This window comes from Ischnura elegans, chromosome 11 (assembly GCF_921293095.1).
Source record: "Ischnura elegans chromosome 11, ioIscEleg1.1, whole genome shotgun sequence".
Classification (NCBI taxonomy): Eukaryota; Metazoa; Arthropoda; class Insecta; order Odonata; family Coenagrionidae; genus Ischnura; species Ischnura elegans.
The window spans coordinates 38,530,206-38,549,333 of record NC_060256.1 but is presented as its reverse complement, the minus strand read 5'-3'; the positions used below and the strand labels follow the sequence as shown (position 1 = coordinate 38,549,333).

Here is a 19,128-nt window from a genome sequence, read left to right as displayed (position 1 = left end):
GAGGGAAAATATTATATGAAAATCTGAATAAATAGAACTATGATGAAAATCATGACTTTCAATAGAAGTAAGAGCACTCATTTATTTATTGTGAAAAACATTTTGAAACTTTCAAAACCACATAATTTACATAAAAACGGTTGATTATATTAATAAGACTGGTGTCGCGGTATGGAGCATGTCCTGTCACATCCATTTTGAAGTCACCGTGTGGCGAAAGAAATAATACACGGTTCAGAAGACCTTCATTCTACGTCGCTGGTATCATCGCCCTCTCCAGCAGAATTTCCCTCGTCACTGGTATCCCAAGTTATTAAGTCTTCGTTCCTATTGTCTTTTTGCTGCTCCACCCGACACACGCAATTTTGCAACCCGTAACTTATCCGCATCAGCCCAGCCACTAATTACCGCTATCTCATCCAAACACTCAAAAAATGCAAACGAATTCTCGGACGGGCCACCCGTAAACACTCCATCATACGATAATAACGAGAACTTCCTACTGTCGGGGTCTAAACTGGGGTTAGAGGCGCTATCACGTTCAACCAATCGGGATTTGAGAGCTTAATTTTCACAGGCTAACTCACGTAGCCTCTCATGAACGTCCTCTATTACTTTCTGCAACTCAACCTCCTTTACGCCAACACTAACTCGCCCCGCCATAATGGTCTTACCTCCTTATTCTGCTACGATATTCCGTCCTCAGATCTGCTACAGTTAGATGGACGACTCCCACTTCATGATACCAAGTTGTAAGGCCCTCTCGTCTTCGTCGCCCGGGGATTGATCGGGAAAATCGCACTGAAAAAGGAAACAACTCATGTCGTCAACAATCACTCTTTAATCTTCCCTTGTTAGTGTACACTCGCAGACTGACTCGCACGCTGTCATCTCCCTCTGATAAGCGTTTTTCTGTTATTCTCGGGTGCGTAGCAGGCTCACGTTCTTAAGAAAGATGTCTTACCTTACGTGGCCATACCAGCACTTCCTGTCGGGGTTGGGTGTTGAGGAATCGTGGGAGCCGAAAGGAAAGGAGTTATAGCTGAGTTTGGAGGGGAAGGGAAATGATGTCAGGAAGATGACAGCCGCCTCTTACACTATCCAAATTATTAGTAATGCAGCACTTCTTGAATTTTTTTACCTCCAAGTCTTCAGGAATCAACTTCCAAGAACCAATGGATCCACTGGCATGTTTGCATTAGACCTGGTTATTTATTCGTCCTGTTGATGTTGTTTCATGCTCCGTGCCTGCCATCCACTCTGTATAATGCCTATTCATGTTAGCCTTGAAGGGGCTATTTATACAGACATCCAGAGGCTGCAAAACTGAAGTCATCCTCCCAGGAATAATTACTTGGTCAGTTTTACGACTGTTCAGATATTTTTTTCAGGTCATCTGTTGAATGGCCACAAAAACTGTCCAGGGCAAGCATATTAGGAAGGTTGAGCAGAGCCCCTGGGCGACGTTCCCACACACACCTTATCCAATCCAACACCAAACAATTGTCCATCCAACCATTATCTAGAGCCTGAACAATAATGAATGGAGGTAATAATAATAATTTTTTATTCACCGAACTGGCAATATACATTGCATGGTTTCGTCACAAAAATCACTATGATACAAATTACATAAATACAATAATACAAATTACATAGAATCATTTAAATAATCGCTAATATCATAATAGGCTTTACCTGCTAAAAATTTACATAATTTAACTTTGAATAGGGAAGGGGGACAGCTTTTCAATTCAGATGGAAGTTTATTAAAAATGATGGATGGAGTGTGATGAGGTCCCTTGAGAGCTAGAGATAGATGGTGACTTTTGAGGTGAACGTCACATTTTGAGCGAGTGTGGTAGTCATGCCATTCATGATTCCTTGGAAAATGCTCAGGATGCATTTTAACAAAAGTGGCACAATTCAAGATAAAAATGGAGGGAAGTGTTAATATTTTTAGTTCCAAAAAGATCGGTTTACCAGGAGTCCTCTTAGGCACTTGAACCATAGCTTTCAATGCTTGCTTCTGTAGAGAAAATAATTTTTTTGCATGGTGTGAAATTCCCCAGAACATAATACCATAAGATATATGAGCATGAACATTAGCATGGTAGATAAGTTTGAGGGTAGAAAGAGATAGAAATGGGGCCAGCCTTCTAAGCATAAAAATACCAGTGCTAACTCGATTCATGATGGCTTCAATGTGTGGTGTCCATTTAAGGTCGTCTGAAACCAGAAGACCTAAAAATTTAACACAGTTACTTTGGGTAATGGGCTCATTCATCAGATTAAGTTGGTGATTAATTATAGGTGTGACACTCTTAGGGTGGAAATCCAAGAAAACAGTTTTGTTAATGTTAATTGATAAATGGTTGGTATTGCACCACTCAGCCATCCTGGAAATTGAAGTATTGACAGAATTTACCAGATCAGAAATATTTCTAGAATGTGACAGACATGAAGTATCATCAGCATATAACACAACATCCTGTTGAGGAAACAGGTTTGGTAGGTCATTAACAAAAATAATAAACAGGAGGGGGCCAAGTATGGAACCTTGGGGGACCCCAGTATTAATATCTAAAGGAGAAGAGAATGAGATATCATTACTATCCTGTGACCGGCACGTATATTTCACAATTTGTTTTCTACCAGTTAAATATGATCTTATCCAGTCCAAGGTTTTTCCTCTCATTCCAATGTTGGCCAGCTTAAGTAAGAGAATATCATGATTGACTCTATCAAAAGCTTTTGACAAGTCATAAAACACTCCAAGTGAATGTAAATTTTTGTCTCGGGCATTATAGATGGAATTTAACAATTGATATGCGGCAGTAATTGTCGATCTTGCTTTTCTGAAGCCATGCTGTGAATCATGTAAGATATCTTTTGATTCAAGATAAGAAATAGGTAGTTTTTCTTTCGGGAGGTTTTTCCTTTTAAAAATCACAAATGGAGGAAGTTTCTTCCCATCCACCAATGCTGCAAGCATCACAGTGCACCGTTGTTTTTCTCCTCCTCCAGTCGTCAACATTTCGGATTTTTCCCCTTTCTCGTTGACTGTGCATTTAATTGGCATTTCCTAATACACTGGTACCTGATCTACGTTTCTGATTTGGCCTAACAAGTACGAATTTTTTTGTCAAACTGCAAACATACTGCTGAAAGGTGAGCAATATCTCTTCATACATTTTTGGAAGGCGCTGAGAAATTGTCGTCCTTCTTCAAATGGAAAATCCCGTCGATAAAACCCATGAACTCATCCCTCACTTGCCCTAAACTGATTATGGCTGAACTTCATCTCTCTGGCTATTTCAAGCGCCTTAAAAACAAATATTTCCATCGACGCTGCGTAGCCAATTGTCGTCTATTCCTGATGTAATGCACCAGCTTTGTTCCAGGATGGGGTGGGTGGCAGATTTTCCCCGGAAGGATTTTCTTTCTATAAAAGATTTATTCTTTACAAGTTCAGTTAATACACCATGACTGTGACACCTTAAATGCCGGTCTACTACCTTCACCTCCAGTTCAGGGTAGCTAACTATCCATACATAAAATCACAGGGTTGCCAGCTATACATGCATAACATCACAGGGTTGCCAACTATACATACATAACATCTTCCCCTTCTTATACATTTCCTTTTTTAAATTGACATTCAGTGAATAAAACATGCGTAATGAAAATTTCAGGCACTCACATAATCACTGATGTATTTGGGTTTCCCAACATTTCTCGCTGGTCTATGACCTGAAAGGTTACTTTCAGTATCTTGTGGAGTCAGTTCTACACCTTTAACCTACTCTTGGGATATGGGAATACCAATTATATGACGACGATTTCGCCTGTAAAATGTCCCTTGAGTATCTTTCCCTAGATAGAACCTAGGGGTGGCACTCCTCCCTGCTACTACTACTACAGGCTTCTTACCCTGTCGCATCCTACCTGAGTCTCCAGTTTGAACTCTGGAAGGGGTCTGCAATGCTTGTCATAGGTGAATTTGTGTTGATCCTGCCTATTTATTAACTTTTCCCCAATGCCTTGTGGTACTTCTGGAGCCAAAAGGTTACTGTGAGTGGGTATTTTGTCCTTCAGCCTGTGACTCTGAAGGAGTTGAGCTGTTGAGCTATTGGGGTGTTGCGGTACTCCAGTAAGCCCACAAGGACACTACTGCCACTTTCATGTGATTTGTGGAGGATATTCTTAGTTATTCCCACTGCCTTCTCTGCCAGGCCATTTGCCTGAGGGTATCTAGGGCTTCTTGTTGTGACCTTAAAATTACATTTAAATGCGAATGAGTTGAATGCAGCACTGTTGGCGTCGTGTGGACATTAACTTGAACCGATAATACAGTTCATTTTTTCTTGGGCGACTATACTCTTCGAACTTATCAAGAACTTTCTGGAAGTTGGTTTTATCTCCCGGTGTCGTAAGTGTAAAGGTGTTATACACATCCCCCGCATCACCGATGAGGCTCAGGAGAATAGCAACACGAGAAGTTTTTTCGTCATCTTTGATTCCATTCGCCTGGAGGAAGATTTCCTGTTTCTGCCTCAATTTGGCCTGTAGGACGTATGCTACAAAAATACTCAGCAGGTTGAGTGTTAGATGTCCGGGTGGACGTATTTATTCGAGGTCGCGGTTACAAGTAAAGGTCACGATCACAATGTGCTTGAGAAGTAGTTGAGTACAATGAAGCCCAGCTCACAAGTTTCTGGTCGCACGGTTGAGGCGAGACTGGGGTAGAGCTGTCATGGTACGTTGCTCCTCTTGGCGTGGCCGCGGCCTCTGCCATCTGCCGGCCGTGGACGGTTACTTAAATGCTGGCGCAAGCTCGGCCGGCGAGCCACTTGAACTTGTGCTGCCACATCACCCCCTCCGCAGACTTTAGGTAACTAAAGAAAATATAAAATGGGAAAAAAGTCCATTAGTATAAATAACAGAGGGGAGCAGGGCATTAATGAGTTCATCAGTTCTTAAAGGGAATAGCTAAGTGGTATAGTCTGCCAAATGTTTTGGGAAATGGACCCGTCTCCCAGAGCGGGTCACTTATTGCTTCTGGGCAGCAATGGGCTGAGCAGGAGCAGGAGGATCAACAGCACCCGGTGGTGTTTCCAGTGTTGCCGGCAGGGTAGGCGGCGTCTTGTTGTCATCGATGCTGGGAGCTGGGGTAGCTGAGGAGCTGAGGCCCTCTGCTAGGATGTAGGAGGGCTTCAATCTATCGATGAAGATGAGCTTCTCCTTGCCCCTGACATTGATGATGAAGAATTTTGGCTCCCGTCGGACGACCAGGAATTGACCCTCATGTGGCGGTTGCAGGGGGATCGTGTGGCGTCGTTCCTCACGAAGACGTGAGAGGCTGTGTGCATGTCCTGGTGGATAAAAATGGGCCTCTCTTCATGGTGAGGTGCTTGGAAGGGCTGGATACGTCGGAAGTGCCGGCTCAGCTTTGCGACGAATGACTCGTCCTAGTTGTCGGGTTTGGAAGGAGCGAAGAACTCTCCAGGAAGGCGACGAGGTTCTCCATAGAGAAGCTCCGCCGGTGATGTGCCAATGTCGGCTTTCCAAGCCGCTCGAATGCCGAGAAGCACAGCGGGTAAAGTGTCGTACCTGCTGTCGGACTCGTGGTACATAATCGCAGCCTTTAACTGCCGGTGGAATCGTTTCACCATTCCATTGGCAACGGGATGTCGCAGTGGTACGGAGATGGCGGGGGCAGGTAAGCACAGAAAGCCGGTGAAAGAGAGCAGACTCGAACTGCCGGCCTTGGTCTGTGGAGACTCAACAGGGTGCCAAAACGTGATATCCAGCCGCGAAAGAACTGGCGTGCGACCGTATCTGGGAATGGCTTCGGCCCATCGCAAGTAGCGATCGACACAAGTTACACAATAGCGGTAGCCATTGGACACTGGCAGGGGGCACACTATGTCGATGTGGACATGGTCAAATCGTTGGGAAGAGGGGACGAAACTGCCTATGTGGGACAATGTGGCAGTGCACTTTAGAGCGTTGGCAGGGAATGCACGCTCGCGCCCAGGTGTCCTTTCGCATCGACGGCCACACGAACCTTTTGGTTACAAGTTTTGTGGAAGCCATAATGCCAGGGTGGGATAATTGGTGTAGAGAATCGAACACAGGCATATGGAACGGCTCCGTTAGATATGGCCTCACAGTGGGAGTCGATACGTCACACCAAACGGCACTATCGCATCTGGGGACGTGCACTTTCTCTAAACTAAGGGAATTGTCACTATCATCACACTCAGCGAAGACCTGTGCCTGCGATTGTGTTAGCACGTCGAAATCTATTCCAATCGACAGTGCTTCCACTCGTGAAAGCGCGTCAGCGACAACGTTGTCACGACCGGCAACGTGCCGAATATCAGTGCTAAACTGAGCCACGTAATTTAAATACCGGAACTGCCGGGGGGAACACTTTTCGGGCTTCTGCTGGAAGGCGAACTCTAGGGATTTATGGTCCGTGAATATTGTGAATTCACGCCCTTCCAACGTGTGCCGGAAGTACTTCACTGCCTCGTAATCTGCGAGAAGTTCACGGTCGTAAGGGCTATATTTATGCTGGGGCGGTTTCAGCTTACGCATGAAAAATCCAAGGGTTTTCCACTCGTCACCCTCTTGTTGGTTCAAAGCACCACCAATAGCATTATCCGACGCGTCACAGAATAGGGCCAGTGGCAACCGCACATCGGGATGTGCCACGGATGCCACGCTCATGAGAGCGTCCTTGCACTCGTTAAAAGCGCGGTCTAGTGTAATTGTCCACTCGATAGCATCACTACCCTTCTCTCCTCTCTTCTACACTCTGCACAGGGGGGATTGCACGTTAGCGGCATTCGGAATCAACCGTCTATAAAAATTAATCATCCCTAGGAACTGGCGTAGTTCCTTCACAGTCTTGGGTATAGGGTAACACTTCACCATGTCAATTTTGTTAGGGGTGGGTTTAACACCGGAGGCAGCCACTTTATGCCCATGAAAAGTAACTTCATCAACCCCTAACACGCATTTCGCCGGGTGAATCACAATCCCGTAATCGCTAATCCGTTTAAAGAGTGGACGCAAGTGGCACTCATGTTCACTGTCATCACGCGATGCGACCAGAATGTCATCCAGATGGGCATACGCGTGATTGAGGCCTCGCAGCACTTCATCGATGAGACGCTGGAAAGTCTTCGCAGCGTTGCGCAGGCCAAAGGGCATGCGAGTAAACTCGAAGAGGCCAAAAGGAGTGGTGACGGTAGTTTTAGGGACGTCTTCGGGGGCCACAGGAATTTGGTAGTACGCGCGCACTAAGTGTACTCTTGAAACAAAACTCTTACCGGCGAGGTTGTGCACGAAGTCCGCTATGTGCATCACCGGGTACAGGTCTGGAGTCGTTTGGGTGTTTAAGGCGGGGTAGTCTCTGCACGGGCGCCAGTCTCCGTCTTTCTTGGGCACCAGGTGAAGAGCCGATGCCCAACAGCTGTCCGATCTGTGGCGGTCCTGTTCCGCAGCATCTCTTTGAACTCCTACTTAGCGATGGCCAACTTATCAGGGGCTAAGCGGCGAGGCTTGCAGGCGACGGAAGGACCTGGTGTCGTCATGATGAAATGCATCGTGGAATGCGATCAGTATGTAGGTGTCCCAGATGGACGGGTAATCTGGTGAAATTCACTCAACACGGAATGAAAACGGGATGTGTTGACCACCGTCTTCACTTGCGGGTGCGCACAATTTACTTAACGACCGCGGGTTGTCAGAGAGGTGACGCTGTCGACCAGGTGGCGTTGGCGAACATCAACCAAGAGGTTATAATATGTCAGGAAATCAACGCCAATGATGGGTCTGTCGACGTCGGCGACTACGAAACGCCAACGAAAATCTCGTTTTAGGCCGAAATTCAGGGCCAAATCAATCCACCCATAGGTTGCATAAACCGAACCATTTGCGGCGAACACCTGGTAGGCGGATAGCTGTTTCCTAATGATTTCCTTCGTCTGTGACTGAGGGTACATGCAAAGGTCGGATCCTGTGTCGACCAGAAATTCCTTTTTGCTGGTGGCATCGATCACGAACAGGCGGCGGGGGTTGGAGCAATGGTCATCAGCCGCCATCAAGCGTTGCTCTGGGATTTTCCTGCCGTGTAGGAGCAGGGGGGTTGGCACTTCCTGGTGGCGTTGCCAAATTTCCCGTGGAAATAACAAACCCGCGGGTCACGGGTGCCTGATGGACTGCGATCTCGTCGCGGTCGGCTTTTAGATCGCGAGCGACCGCGAAACCTCCTTGTTCTTAAGGCTGCAATCTGGCGTTTAAGTTTCACTATTTGCTGGCGCAACTCTGACATTTCCGAGCACGCCGCGACGCTGGCGACCTGTGGTAGCTCTTTTACACGCGCTCTGCGGTAATGTACTTTTTTGTATATGTGTGCGTAATTATTCACGTATATCATACACATGGCTTTAAAGATTTTCCGACTTTATGAAAGGAGATTAAAGGGACAAGCAATTAAGGCGAGGTATTTTTTTGCAATGATTCCTAAAGGAAACGTTCTTAAGAACTTTGTTATTATGAACCTTCAGTTTTTCAGTCCTATGAACTTTGTAATAACGAGAGTCTACTGTATTTCTTCCCTAATGCCACCAATTTTTCCATGACTTGGGGTTTGAATTTTTATATTATTATCTTGTATTTATCTCCAGTATCACACCGACTCCTTTGGGTGAAGGGAAGAGTACAGCCGCCTTTGGACTTGTTTCGGCTCTGACAGTGCTAAAGCAGAAGAACTCTTTTGCATGTGTAAGGCAGCCATCTCAAGGGCCAACATTTGGAATTAAAGGTGAACTATAAAGATAGACTGAATTAACTGCTGAATTTAAAAGAAAAACCTTGCCAGCCTCGGTGGCGTTGGGGTAAAGTCCTCGCTTGCCAAACTGTAGTTTGTGGGTTCAAATCCTGCCTGGGTTGGTGGTCCCTATCCAGGGCATGGTTGTATGTGTCGTGATTTGATAATTATCGGTAGTAAAGGCTTCTCTCTATGTGCTGTTTACGGGGAAGTTAGAAAATAAATAATCAATTAATAAATTATGGCAAAAGTTCAGTAGAAATGTTTTGTTTGCTGTTATGATGAATGTTTTGGTTGTCACTAGACTTGAGGGAGTAACAAATTTTAGACATGAGCTGAGGTGATATACATTGACTCATTGTTGAAGATGAAGGTCTTCAATGTCTGTAGCTTGCAATGCCTATCGTTCCTCTTATTGTGATTGAACAATTTATTCACTATGTATAGGATGGCATACAGTAAATATTGTTGAAGATGCAGGTTTTAAACGCCTGTAGCTTGCTCTGCCATTCTTTCCTCTCCCAACTCAAAGTGCCCGTCCCGCTGCCCGCGAACACTCCACGGCGAATCGCAGGCAGCGCCACGCCTCATCCGCGTTGTGAACCATGGCGGCAGGAGTATGAAAGGCCAACTCTCAATTTGAATAAAATATTAAGTACCTTAGAAAAGCTTAGCATATTAAATTGTCCATTAGGCTATACCCTGGTGGTGATGTTGAGGTCATTCAAATTGCCTGTATACTAGGCCGGCCCTTATTTTTCAGAATTGCGAAAAGTTATGTTTTCCTAGTCTCAAAATGATCCAAATGAGGTTTATATTCACATGTTAAAATTTGGTTACTTTAAAATAACGGCAACCCTTGCCCCAAGGGCCCTAAGTACTGAGGACCCTCAATTGAGTTATTTGGAGAAGAAAAAGTGCTATCCATATGTAAAACGTAAAAGTAAAGTCGTTTAGGGCCGATTTTTTGTTTGTTTTGACCTATCTGAAGGCGCTTACGAGATATTGTCCGTCGTAATGCAATCCACCCCCCAGGGCACCACCCCGCACCGCGGCGCCGCTGAGGTACAGGCCGCACCACTTACTAGAGACTTCCCTTCCACCCCCTCCCCTCCCTCGGCAAAGACTTTCCTCCTCCTGACAATATTTACAAGCTAGTGGTACAGAATTGAACAGGTTGTTCCTCTTGTGTCATGACTAATGTTGTTTAAGCCTACAATGTCAATTTTAACTCTTCATTGCCATCCTATGCCCTGGGTACCGACCCCTTAAACCTTAATTTGTTGCCACCATATTGTGGCATATATTAAACCTTAATTGCGATGGCTATACTATTTGTGTACAGTGTACACAAATAGTATAGCCATCGCAATTAGTTTTTCTCCTGGACATTTTTGCAAAAATAGTATTTTATCCTGAGGAATATGAAAAATGATGGAAAGGTATGGCCATACATACTCACTGAAATTAAAACATCCTATTATCTGCTTATGCATTGCTCTTTTATCAACCTCTCCCTCCTTTGATTTGACTTGAGTTTTGAATATGTAGTTGAGTCCAATTTTTTTTTTCCTTCAACTTGACTGGGTCTGATTTCCAGTTACACACACACCTTTAATAGGTTCCAAATGTCTATTTGGGGCAGGGGAGGGGGTCACAGAAATTGGGAAGGTTGAATAATGTCCAAGCTGTTTTGTTGGCTCTACTGATTGAATTTAATGTTTGAGTGATGATTGTACTGCTGTATGGCAGTCCCAAGAAGTGCAAAATATGATGATGTCATAAAAGTATTGATAATGCAGGTAAGTACCGCGAAGCGCGAAGACGAAATAATCTAGGGGGAGACCTAAAAACCCTTTTAGGAGACCACCCTACCAACTTAATCTGTACATTTCGGTTTCTCAGAGAAATAAACATTTTTAATAAAGTCTAATTATGTACACTTTGAACGAAGACATCAGATGCAGTAGATTACTTTATACTTAACTTTTGTAATTAAATCACACAGTAGTGGTGCAAAATGACCTAGCCGTCAACGCACCCTAAATCCAAATACTAATACTAATAATAATGCAGGTGGTGCAGCTGGAGGAGGCTACTCTCAGGTCATACCAATGGAGGACTTCAACCTGCATCTGACTGGGGACATCCATGCTATCACTGCCGCCAACAATTTACTGGCTGCACAGTTGGACACTAGGGTGTTCCACGAGGCAACACAATCTGATTCGAATCTGTTCAACCGATTGGTTCCGAAGAAAAAGGGCGTGAGGAAGTTTTCAAAAATACAGGTGAGCTAATACAGGAGTATGTGGAATACTCAACCACCCCTGCATTATAGTATACATTTGAAAGCTAGTCATATGGCATGTTGAAAAAATTCAGCTTTTCCTAAATTTTCAATCCATGATTATTTGTAAACCATCCTGAGGATATATATAATTTAACACTTGCCCGGTGAATGGAATGAATAAACTTCTGCTGCTGATGTTTTGGGATCTGTATCGTTGCCTTTCATTAGCCTTGAGAATGGGTAATGGGATGGAACTCGAAACATCGGCTACCTTAGATGTTCTACCACTGCAATCAAAGCGGTGGCCATTGGTCGTTTCTCGGGGAGCTCTAGCATCTCAATGAATGATTCTGGCGGCCATTCATTTTCATGTCCATTCATCCAAGGCGGTCCTTGCCACCATGATGCCATCTCGTGCAATTGTTGTGAAATGTGATCCGCTGGATTGTCCACTTCTCTGATATGCCTCCATTTGCATTGCTCGTGGATCTCGGCAACCCTGTTGGCGACGAAAGTCTTCCAATTGGATGATGATGCCTTCAGCCATGAGAGCACTACTGTAGAATCTGACCACAGAGTAGGGCTTCCCGAAAACAAGAGTGATGATGAGACCTTATGAATGAGGTTGGCGAGGAGTACTGCTGCGCAGAGTTCTAGCCTGGGAAGAGTGGTTTTCTTCAGCGGCGCCACTCGCGACGTGGAGCATAGAAGATGCATCATGAATTTTCCATCTGATTTGATGGACCTGACGTATACACATGCACCATAAGCAGATTCTGAGGCATCACAAAAGCCGTGAATTTCATGAACGCTGCAATTCTTTGCAATAACGCACCGGGGAAGTCGCAAATCATTGAGGCATCTGAATGATTCACGGAAATCAAGACATTTTGAATGGAGCTCCGCAGGAAGTGATTCATTCCATTCCAATCTGAGTTCCCACAGTCGCTGAAGGAATATTTTTGCCTTTAGAATGATTGGTCCTATAAGACCCAGAGGATCAAATATCCTCGTAAGATCGGAAAGAACTGATTGTTTAGTTACTCGGGCTTTACAATCGAAGTTCTTCGTGTCGAATGCAGTATTTTCACGGCTGAATTGATTGCTCTGTGGATGGCCCTTCAAGGAATCCATCAAAATGACACACCTTATGTCATCTGCACTGACTCAATGAGCTCTCTGCAGACCATACTCCGTTTCTCTCCGTCGCATCCCATTGCAAACGAAATTCATGTTGCCCTCCACTCCCTCCAAATGAGGGGTGCGAAAATCAGTTTCATGTGGATACCAGGGCATATGGGAATACGCGGAAACGAAAAGGCAGACAGAGCGGCGAAAGAGGCTCTATCCGATATAGAACGCAATACACTGCCAATACCTGCAGGTGATCTCCAGGTAGCGTGGAAGAGAATCGTTCTAAATCAGTGGAAAGAACGCTGGTGTTCCCAAACGGGGAACAAACTCCGTAGAGTGAAACCTGACGTGTCAGAGTGGGCCTCTTCGGTCAGGAATACTCGGAGAGAGGAGGTAGTCATCACACGACTGAGGATAGGGCACTGCGCCATGACTCACTCCTATCTATTCACAGAAGAGAAAATCCCGCCTCATTGCGAGGAATGTGACTCTATAATCAGTGTGAGACATATCCTGACGGAATGTGACCTATATCGGGTATTGCGATATAGGATGAACCTTGTTGGAGGACTAAACGACATGCTTCGTGACGACCCTGAACGTCTTAGTCGGGTAATAAAATTTCTGAAAACTATTGGTCTGCTGAATGAAATCTAACCTCGTTACACAATTTGTATTCACGCACACACCTTTCTCACCTATTATTTTATATTCCGAGGAAATAAATATCCAGATACCTTCAGGTTAAGGTTTATGACGTGATCCTCCCAAAATGAATCTTTACGAATGGAATGATGCGGTGCAAAATGACCTAAGATGTCGACGCACCCTAAAAACAATAATAACTAACTAACTTCGTGTCGAAATGGAAGATGTCCACGTTTGGGTTCCAAAGAATTCCCAGGCTCCAGATGGTGTTGTCTCCTTCCGGGCGAATCTGATAAGATGCCTCCCTGTGGTTCAATGGAATTTTCTTCAGCAATGCAGGATGATTAGAGCACCATTTTCAAAGTCTAAAACCTCCTCTTTCTAGCAGTGGGATAATTCCTTCTTGAACTTTCTCAGCCTACTCGATCGAGTTGCTGCCTGTGAGGAGATCATCAACGTAGAAATCTTTTATCACCACTGCTTCAGCGCGGGGATCACGATGCGATTCTTCCAGGGCCAATTGCTGAAGACATCTTGTCGCTAAAAACGACGCTGAGGCCGTGCCATGCATCACTGTGTTTAACCTGTAGGTTTCAATTGGCGCGCCTTCTTCGTCCCTCCATAATATACGTTGCAAATTGGTGTCGGGTGGATGAACTTTGATTTGGCGATATATTTTTTCAATATCAGCTGTCATTGCATACTTGTGTATCCTAAATCTAATAATGATGCTGAGCAGATCATCTTGAATGGTGGGCCCTACCATTAATATATCGTTTAATGATACCCCTGTTGAGCTCTTGCTTGACGCATCAAACACAACTCTCAATTTCGTCGTTGAACTGGTGTCCTTCGTAATTGAGTGATGAGGAATGTAGAAGGCGACGCTCCTTGGTGGATGGTCCTTTTCTTCTACGACATACTCCATGTGCCCAAGATCTTGATATTCCTTCATGAATGAAGAATATGCCAATTTCCTCTCCTCATCCATTAGAAGTCGCTTCTCAATCATCATAAATCTGCAATTGGCGATTTGCTCAGAATCTCCAAGGTGACTGACATCTCCTTTGATGGGTAGTCTAACGATGAAGCGCCCATCTGCCCCTCTTGTGGTGTTTTTCTTGAAATGTTCTTCACATTTCACCTCTTCTGCTGAGAATTTTGAAGCAAGTTTGCACTCCTCTAATTTCCAGAAGTTTTTTACCTGGTCTTCCAAGTTTGTCTCTACACTAAAATGGCATGATGATGACAATGATGCTTCATTAGTCCGCATTTTTCCTGATAAAATCCAACCAAGAGTGGTTTTCTGCAGGATCGGTGTGATTGGTGATGTTCTTATTTGCCTAATGCACAAAATATCAAGAAATAGCTCTGCACCTATGAGGAGGTCAACGGCTTGCGGGATATTAAATCCGGGGTCAGCGAGTTGGAGGTTAGATGGTGGATTCCAATTTGAAATACCTACAGGAATGGCAGGTATTTCTGAAGTGATTTTTTGCAGCACTAAGCAATTAATATTAGCTTTGTACGCCGTTGTTCTCGATTTGATCGTCATCTGCACTATCTGAGCGCTTCTAGCGGGCGATCCTCCCATACCTGTGATGCCTATTGCGCCAGCTTTCCTGTTGAGTCTCAAAAGCTGCGCCATTCTTTCAGTCATGAAGTTTGCTTGAGAGCCTGAATCGAGCAGCGCTCGACAAAGATGAGGGGAGCCTCGCGAATCATGCACCCAGACGACTGCAGTGGAGAGGAGAACTGTTGTTGACACTTCCCCCTGGCATGGAAGACTTGCTGTAGTGGACTGTATTTGTGTCGAAGACGGAATGAATGGTGTTGATTTTGCTGATAGATTGGTCGCTGAGGTGTGGGTTGAGTGGTGAAGCAAGCTGTTGTGCCCTTCACCGCAATGCCCGCAATTGCCTGATGAGCAATTACTTTTTAAATGCCCTCCCCTTAGGCAGTTAAAACATACTCCAAGTTTTTTCGCATCGCTAATTCTCTCAGGAACGGATTTCTTGAGGAATATACTGCACTGATACAGTTGGTGGGATCCTTTGCATAGCTTGCATTTTGATGCAATGGCCACATTTCCCACCATTGACCTTGCTGGTCTTTGAGAAAGGTCCCTTCTCTTGATGGCGTGACGTAATAGTGGTGCGAATAGCGCGATGAGCGTCTACTGTCTCCATCACTTGGGATTTTTCCTGAAGGAAACCAAGAAGCCTTGCGACACTTGGCATCTCATCCCGTGGCAACGACGCTTCCCATTCCTGATGAAGCTTCAGGCCTATCTTGCTGGTGATTAAGTGGACAAGAAGCGCATCCCAGGAGTCAGTAGGCACCCCCATTGCTTGGAGAGCCCTCAAGTGTTTATTAAAGTGATCCACGAGGTTTCTCACTTCCGTGGATGACTCCTTTATGAGCTGATGGAATTCGAATATGACCTTCACATGCATGCTTACTATATAGCGCTTGTTCTCGAAGCGCTGCCTTAATAGACCCCACGCGATGCTGTAGTTTTGCTCGGAGGTGGCGAGAGAGGCTATTACTATTACTTGCAGTGCTTTTCCAAGCAAGGTTGATCTCAAATAATGGAATTATTGAATTCCTGATAATGACACATTCTCATGAATAAGGCTGTGGAAAGTGTCGTGGAATGTCACCCATTCGTCATAAGCCCCATGAAAAATTGGTAGATTGATTTGCGGGAGCTTCACGGGAGCAGCATCATGGCCATTTTCTTCTGAATTACTTGTGGTGGGTGATTGAATTATTTGTTCGGCCTTTGAGACGGTATCGAAATACGCGTCCTCGAATTCCTCCCGCTCTCCGTCGCCTTCCGCATTCAATAATTTGATTTCTGATTGCACATCTTCAAAGGCCTGCCAACAATCCTTAAATTTCTCCAGGCGGAGACGCAATTCATGGATTCCATCAGGAATCTTAACACTTTCCACAACATTCTTAAATCTAGTGGCTCTAGCCTTGATTTGCCGGCGTTTTGCAATTAATTCTTTAATTTGTTCTGCCATCGCTGAGAAACGTGCCTTAATGGGTTAATTAGCAGTGGGGAAATGACAGGAAAGGATATGCACTCACTGCCTACCTTGTGCTGCGATGGCTGCGTAGTAATGCTGCACTGCTGGTCTGCCAATGCCGCTGTGGTGGTTGATGTGCCCTCCGCTGGTTGGATGGCACCTCTCTGGAGATGCTGATTGATGAATAGTGCTGATGGTCCTCTGCTCTGAAGACCCCGATTTGAGTGTTTGCCGGGAGATGCCTCGCGATGAAATAATCTTGCGCCGATGCACAACGATTCCAATTATGATTTGCCAGTCACTGGTGTGATCCCGGCCCTAAGGACCAAAAATGTTCGCGCAATCTGGCCCGAAGGTGGCTCAGAAGAAGTGCGCGCGGGGACGTGTGCCCCGGGTTATGATGAAATGAAAGGCAGGGACACCTTCAATCGAATTTGGTTTATTTCACGCGCAACTTGCCGAGAAGCGCTCGACAAAACTCTGCGTCCACATGCTCCCGGCTTTCGGAAAACACTGACTTGAAACCCATGCTGTCAGCGAGGGCATCGATGCTGGGGTAAGAAGGTTACTGACCCCCAAGTAACGGCACTCCCTCACTCCAAAAGGGTGTGGGTCGAGTCCCCCTTGGCGGAGACCATATCTTCTGAAGCGTTGAACTTCAGCATGGCTCACGGTACCTAACTTCCTCAAAATCATCATTCCTTGTAAATATATAGTGGTTGACTGAATTTCATTTCATATATTGAATTATAACTTGTATAAAATAATTTATTCCTCAAGCAATGCAGAGTTGGGGGTAATTTTGCTGTGTGGTAAAAAATTGCGACATTTTATGTTTGCCTTTGGTGAATGCTGTTTATTTTGTGAAGATGTCCTGTCTATTCCATATCGATGTTTAATTTTAATGACAGTTTATTAATGAATTAATAATTATCTCTGAATAGCTGAGGAGACTGCAGAAGCTGGGAATCTCTAAAACTGACCCTGACAGCTTGACTCCTGATGAAATAAAGAGATTTGCGAGGCTTGACATAGATCCTGCTACAATCACATGGGAAAGAGGTTGGTCCTACCGAGTTGCTGTTTCCCTGCTTCTTGTATCTGCATTTCCAGGAGGCGTCTTATCATAAATGACATAATGGTTAATTCTTCCCCAAATTTTCTTATGGAAAAAATTAACTTTTTTTGTACGTATTAAAAGTTAGACCCTTTAATGGCAAAAAAATCCAAAAATTGAAATTACTCTTGCTGGTGCTGTGAATGTTTGTGGTTGGGCATAAGCTCTCACTAGTCTTGGTAGTATTGGGCATAGTATGATATGGTATTGCCCATGTGTTTAGTATCTACAGGCCACGGTGAGCTTCCTGTATAATGAATTACCTATAATCTTCCTCTCAGAGCTGTTGATATTAGACCTTAGCGTTACAAATTTTGTTTTAATTCTTATTTAGGTTATCCTTCATTTTGTTCAGAGTTTTAATGAAAATCCTGACCAACTTGTTAGGTTTTTGGTCATTCAATTATTAGGTCTTCCATAAAATTTTATGAATCATTTCTCTTGGGGTGGTAGAGCTCTATCTAGTTAGCAATGGTACTCATGAATGGAATTCGTATGGAATTTCTAGCTCTTGTTCTAGAGGTCCTCATTTCGCCTGCCATACTCCCTAACAGGTTAAGGGCCCAGGGATCGGACAAGTGTGATTATTCTCAGTGAGTATGATTTCACCTGAGTTGCACTCCCAGGAGGCGCTGCTCTGACACCGGTGTCTGTTTAAATGTCTCTTTGCATATTACGATGGCAAACAATCAAGGAAATTTTTCTCGGAATAGAAGGATCAACAACTTTGCTATTTCGGCAGAGTAATTTATTGACACCAACCATGGTTTCGTTACAGAGGAACATTATCAAGGTGAAAAATGCAGGTAAATTTACAGTATATATATAGCAGAAGGTTGGGTAGGGAAATTTCCGGGAGCCGTTGGTTAGGGGGTGGTGGGGGTTGGGTTTGGAGTTAGTTTAGGCATCACTGTGGGTGGGGTGGGTGGAGGGGTGGATGAGTAAGTGGAAAAGTGGAGGAGGGGGAGCGAGAAGGGTAAAGGTGGTCATTAACCAGGTATGAGTCCCTCTGGCTTAAAATTTCCAGCTCTTCCAAGGCGTCTGATCTCCGTCCTTTCTTCTCAAAGTGCAGAATAGTAGGGATGAAGTCACTAATGTGAAATTTTTCTCTCTTATCAGTGGTGGACACAAATGACCGATTTCTGAGGAAGATAACTATTGGCCAATCAAGTGCAGAGAAAGGCCACACTCGGGAGACATCATTCTCGATCACTGTGGCTAGCGAAATAATGGCTATTCTAGCATTGGCCAATGACTGCCATGACATGAAAGATCGGCTGGAAAAAATAGTAGTGGCACTGAATCATGAAGGTGCACCTGTGACTGCTGATGATTTGGTAATTATTCCATTCCTCTTGTAATGTCTTGCTCTCATGGAATCCTTATCTAAATGAGTGGCGTAACTAGAAATATGCCTTATGGAGGGATGGTATGGCCTGGGGTGGCGACCCCTCCCCCTCAGGCAAAATCTAGGAAAAATAAAAATGATATGCCTGGTAATAAATTTTACGTCATTTTGGCACTAAAAATTCAATTTTAATGAGATGCAGTTATAAATGTCAAAACTGTTGTTTTTAATGATTGCGTAATCCAACAGCTCCCAGTGATTTGTATTGTGTGCCACAGAGCAGTGCCACAGCGGCTGAATCCTAAATCTGCATTTAGACATTCATTTGTTCATCGTGTTGTATCCTATGGTTTATGTGCGTGTGGCGTCGGTATTGTCAACCACATGTCAAGAAATATGTATTAAGCCTTAAATACACTTGTTAACACCTTTAAATAGTTTTTGCTAGTCGTCATTTCCCCTGCCGTACTCCCTAACAGGTTAAGGGCCCAGGGATTGGACAAGTGTGATTATTCTCAGTGAGTGTGATTTCACCTGAGTTGCACTCCCAGGAGGTGCTGCTCTGACACCGGAGTCTGTTTAATACTCCAGTTGTGAAAGCCCAGAAATGAATAGCCATGAGTTCTGGAATTGGGGTGTGCTACATTTTTGAGGTACTGCAGTATTAGTATATAGTGACTGCGGTCATATGTGAGTAAGCCCTAT

The 19,128-nt window shown here is 44.5% G+C and overlaps 1 protein-coding gene across 1 annotated transcript in view; it reads left to right on the top strand.

Annotated features, from left to right (window-relative positions):
- Positions 1 to 19,128, top strand: part of LOC124167764 (C-1-tetrahydrofolate synthase, cytoplasmic-like) — a 45,415-nt gene that overhangs the window by 4,110 nt on the left and 22,177 nt on the right. The window contains exons 4-7 of the mRNA XM_046545778.1: positions 8,703 to 8,839; positions 10,922 to 11,136; positions 16,903 to 17,020; positions 18,195 to 18,412. Coding sequence (XP_046401734.1) covers positions 8,703 to 8,839; positions 10,922 to 11,136; positions 16,903 to 17,020; positions 18,195 to 18,412 — 688 coding nt within the window. The remainder of the gene's footprint in view (positions 1 to 8,702; positions 8,840 to 10,921; positions 11,137 to 16,902; positions 17,021 to 18,194; positions 18,413 to 19,128) is intronic.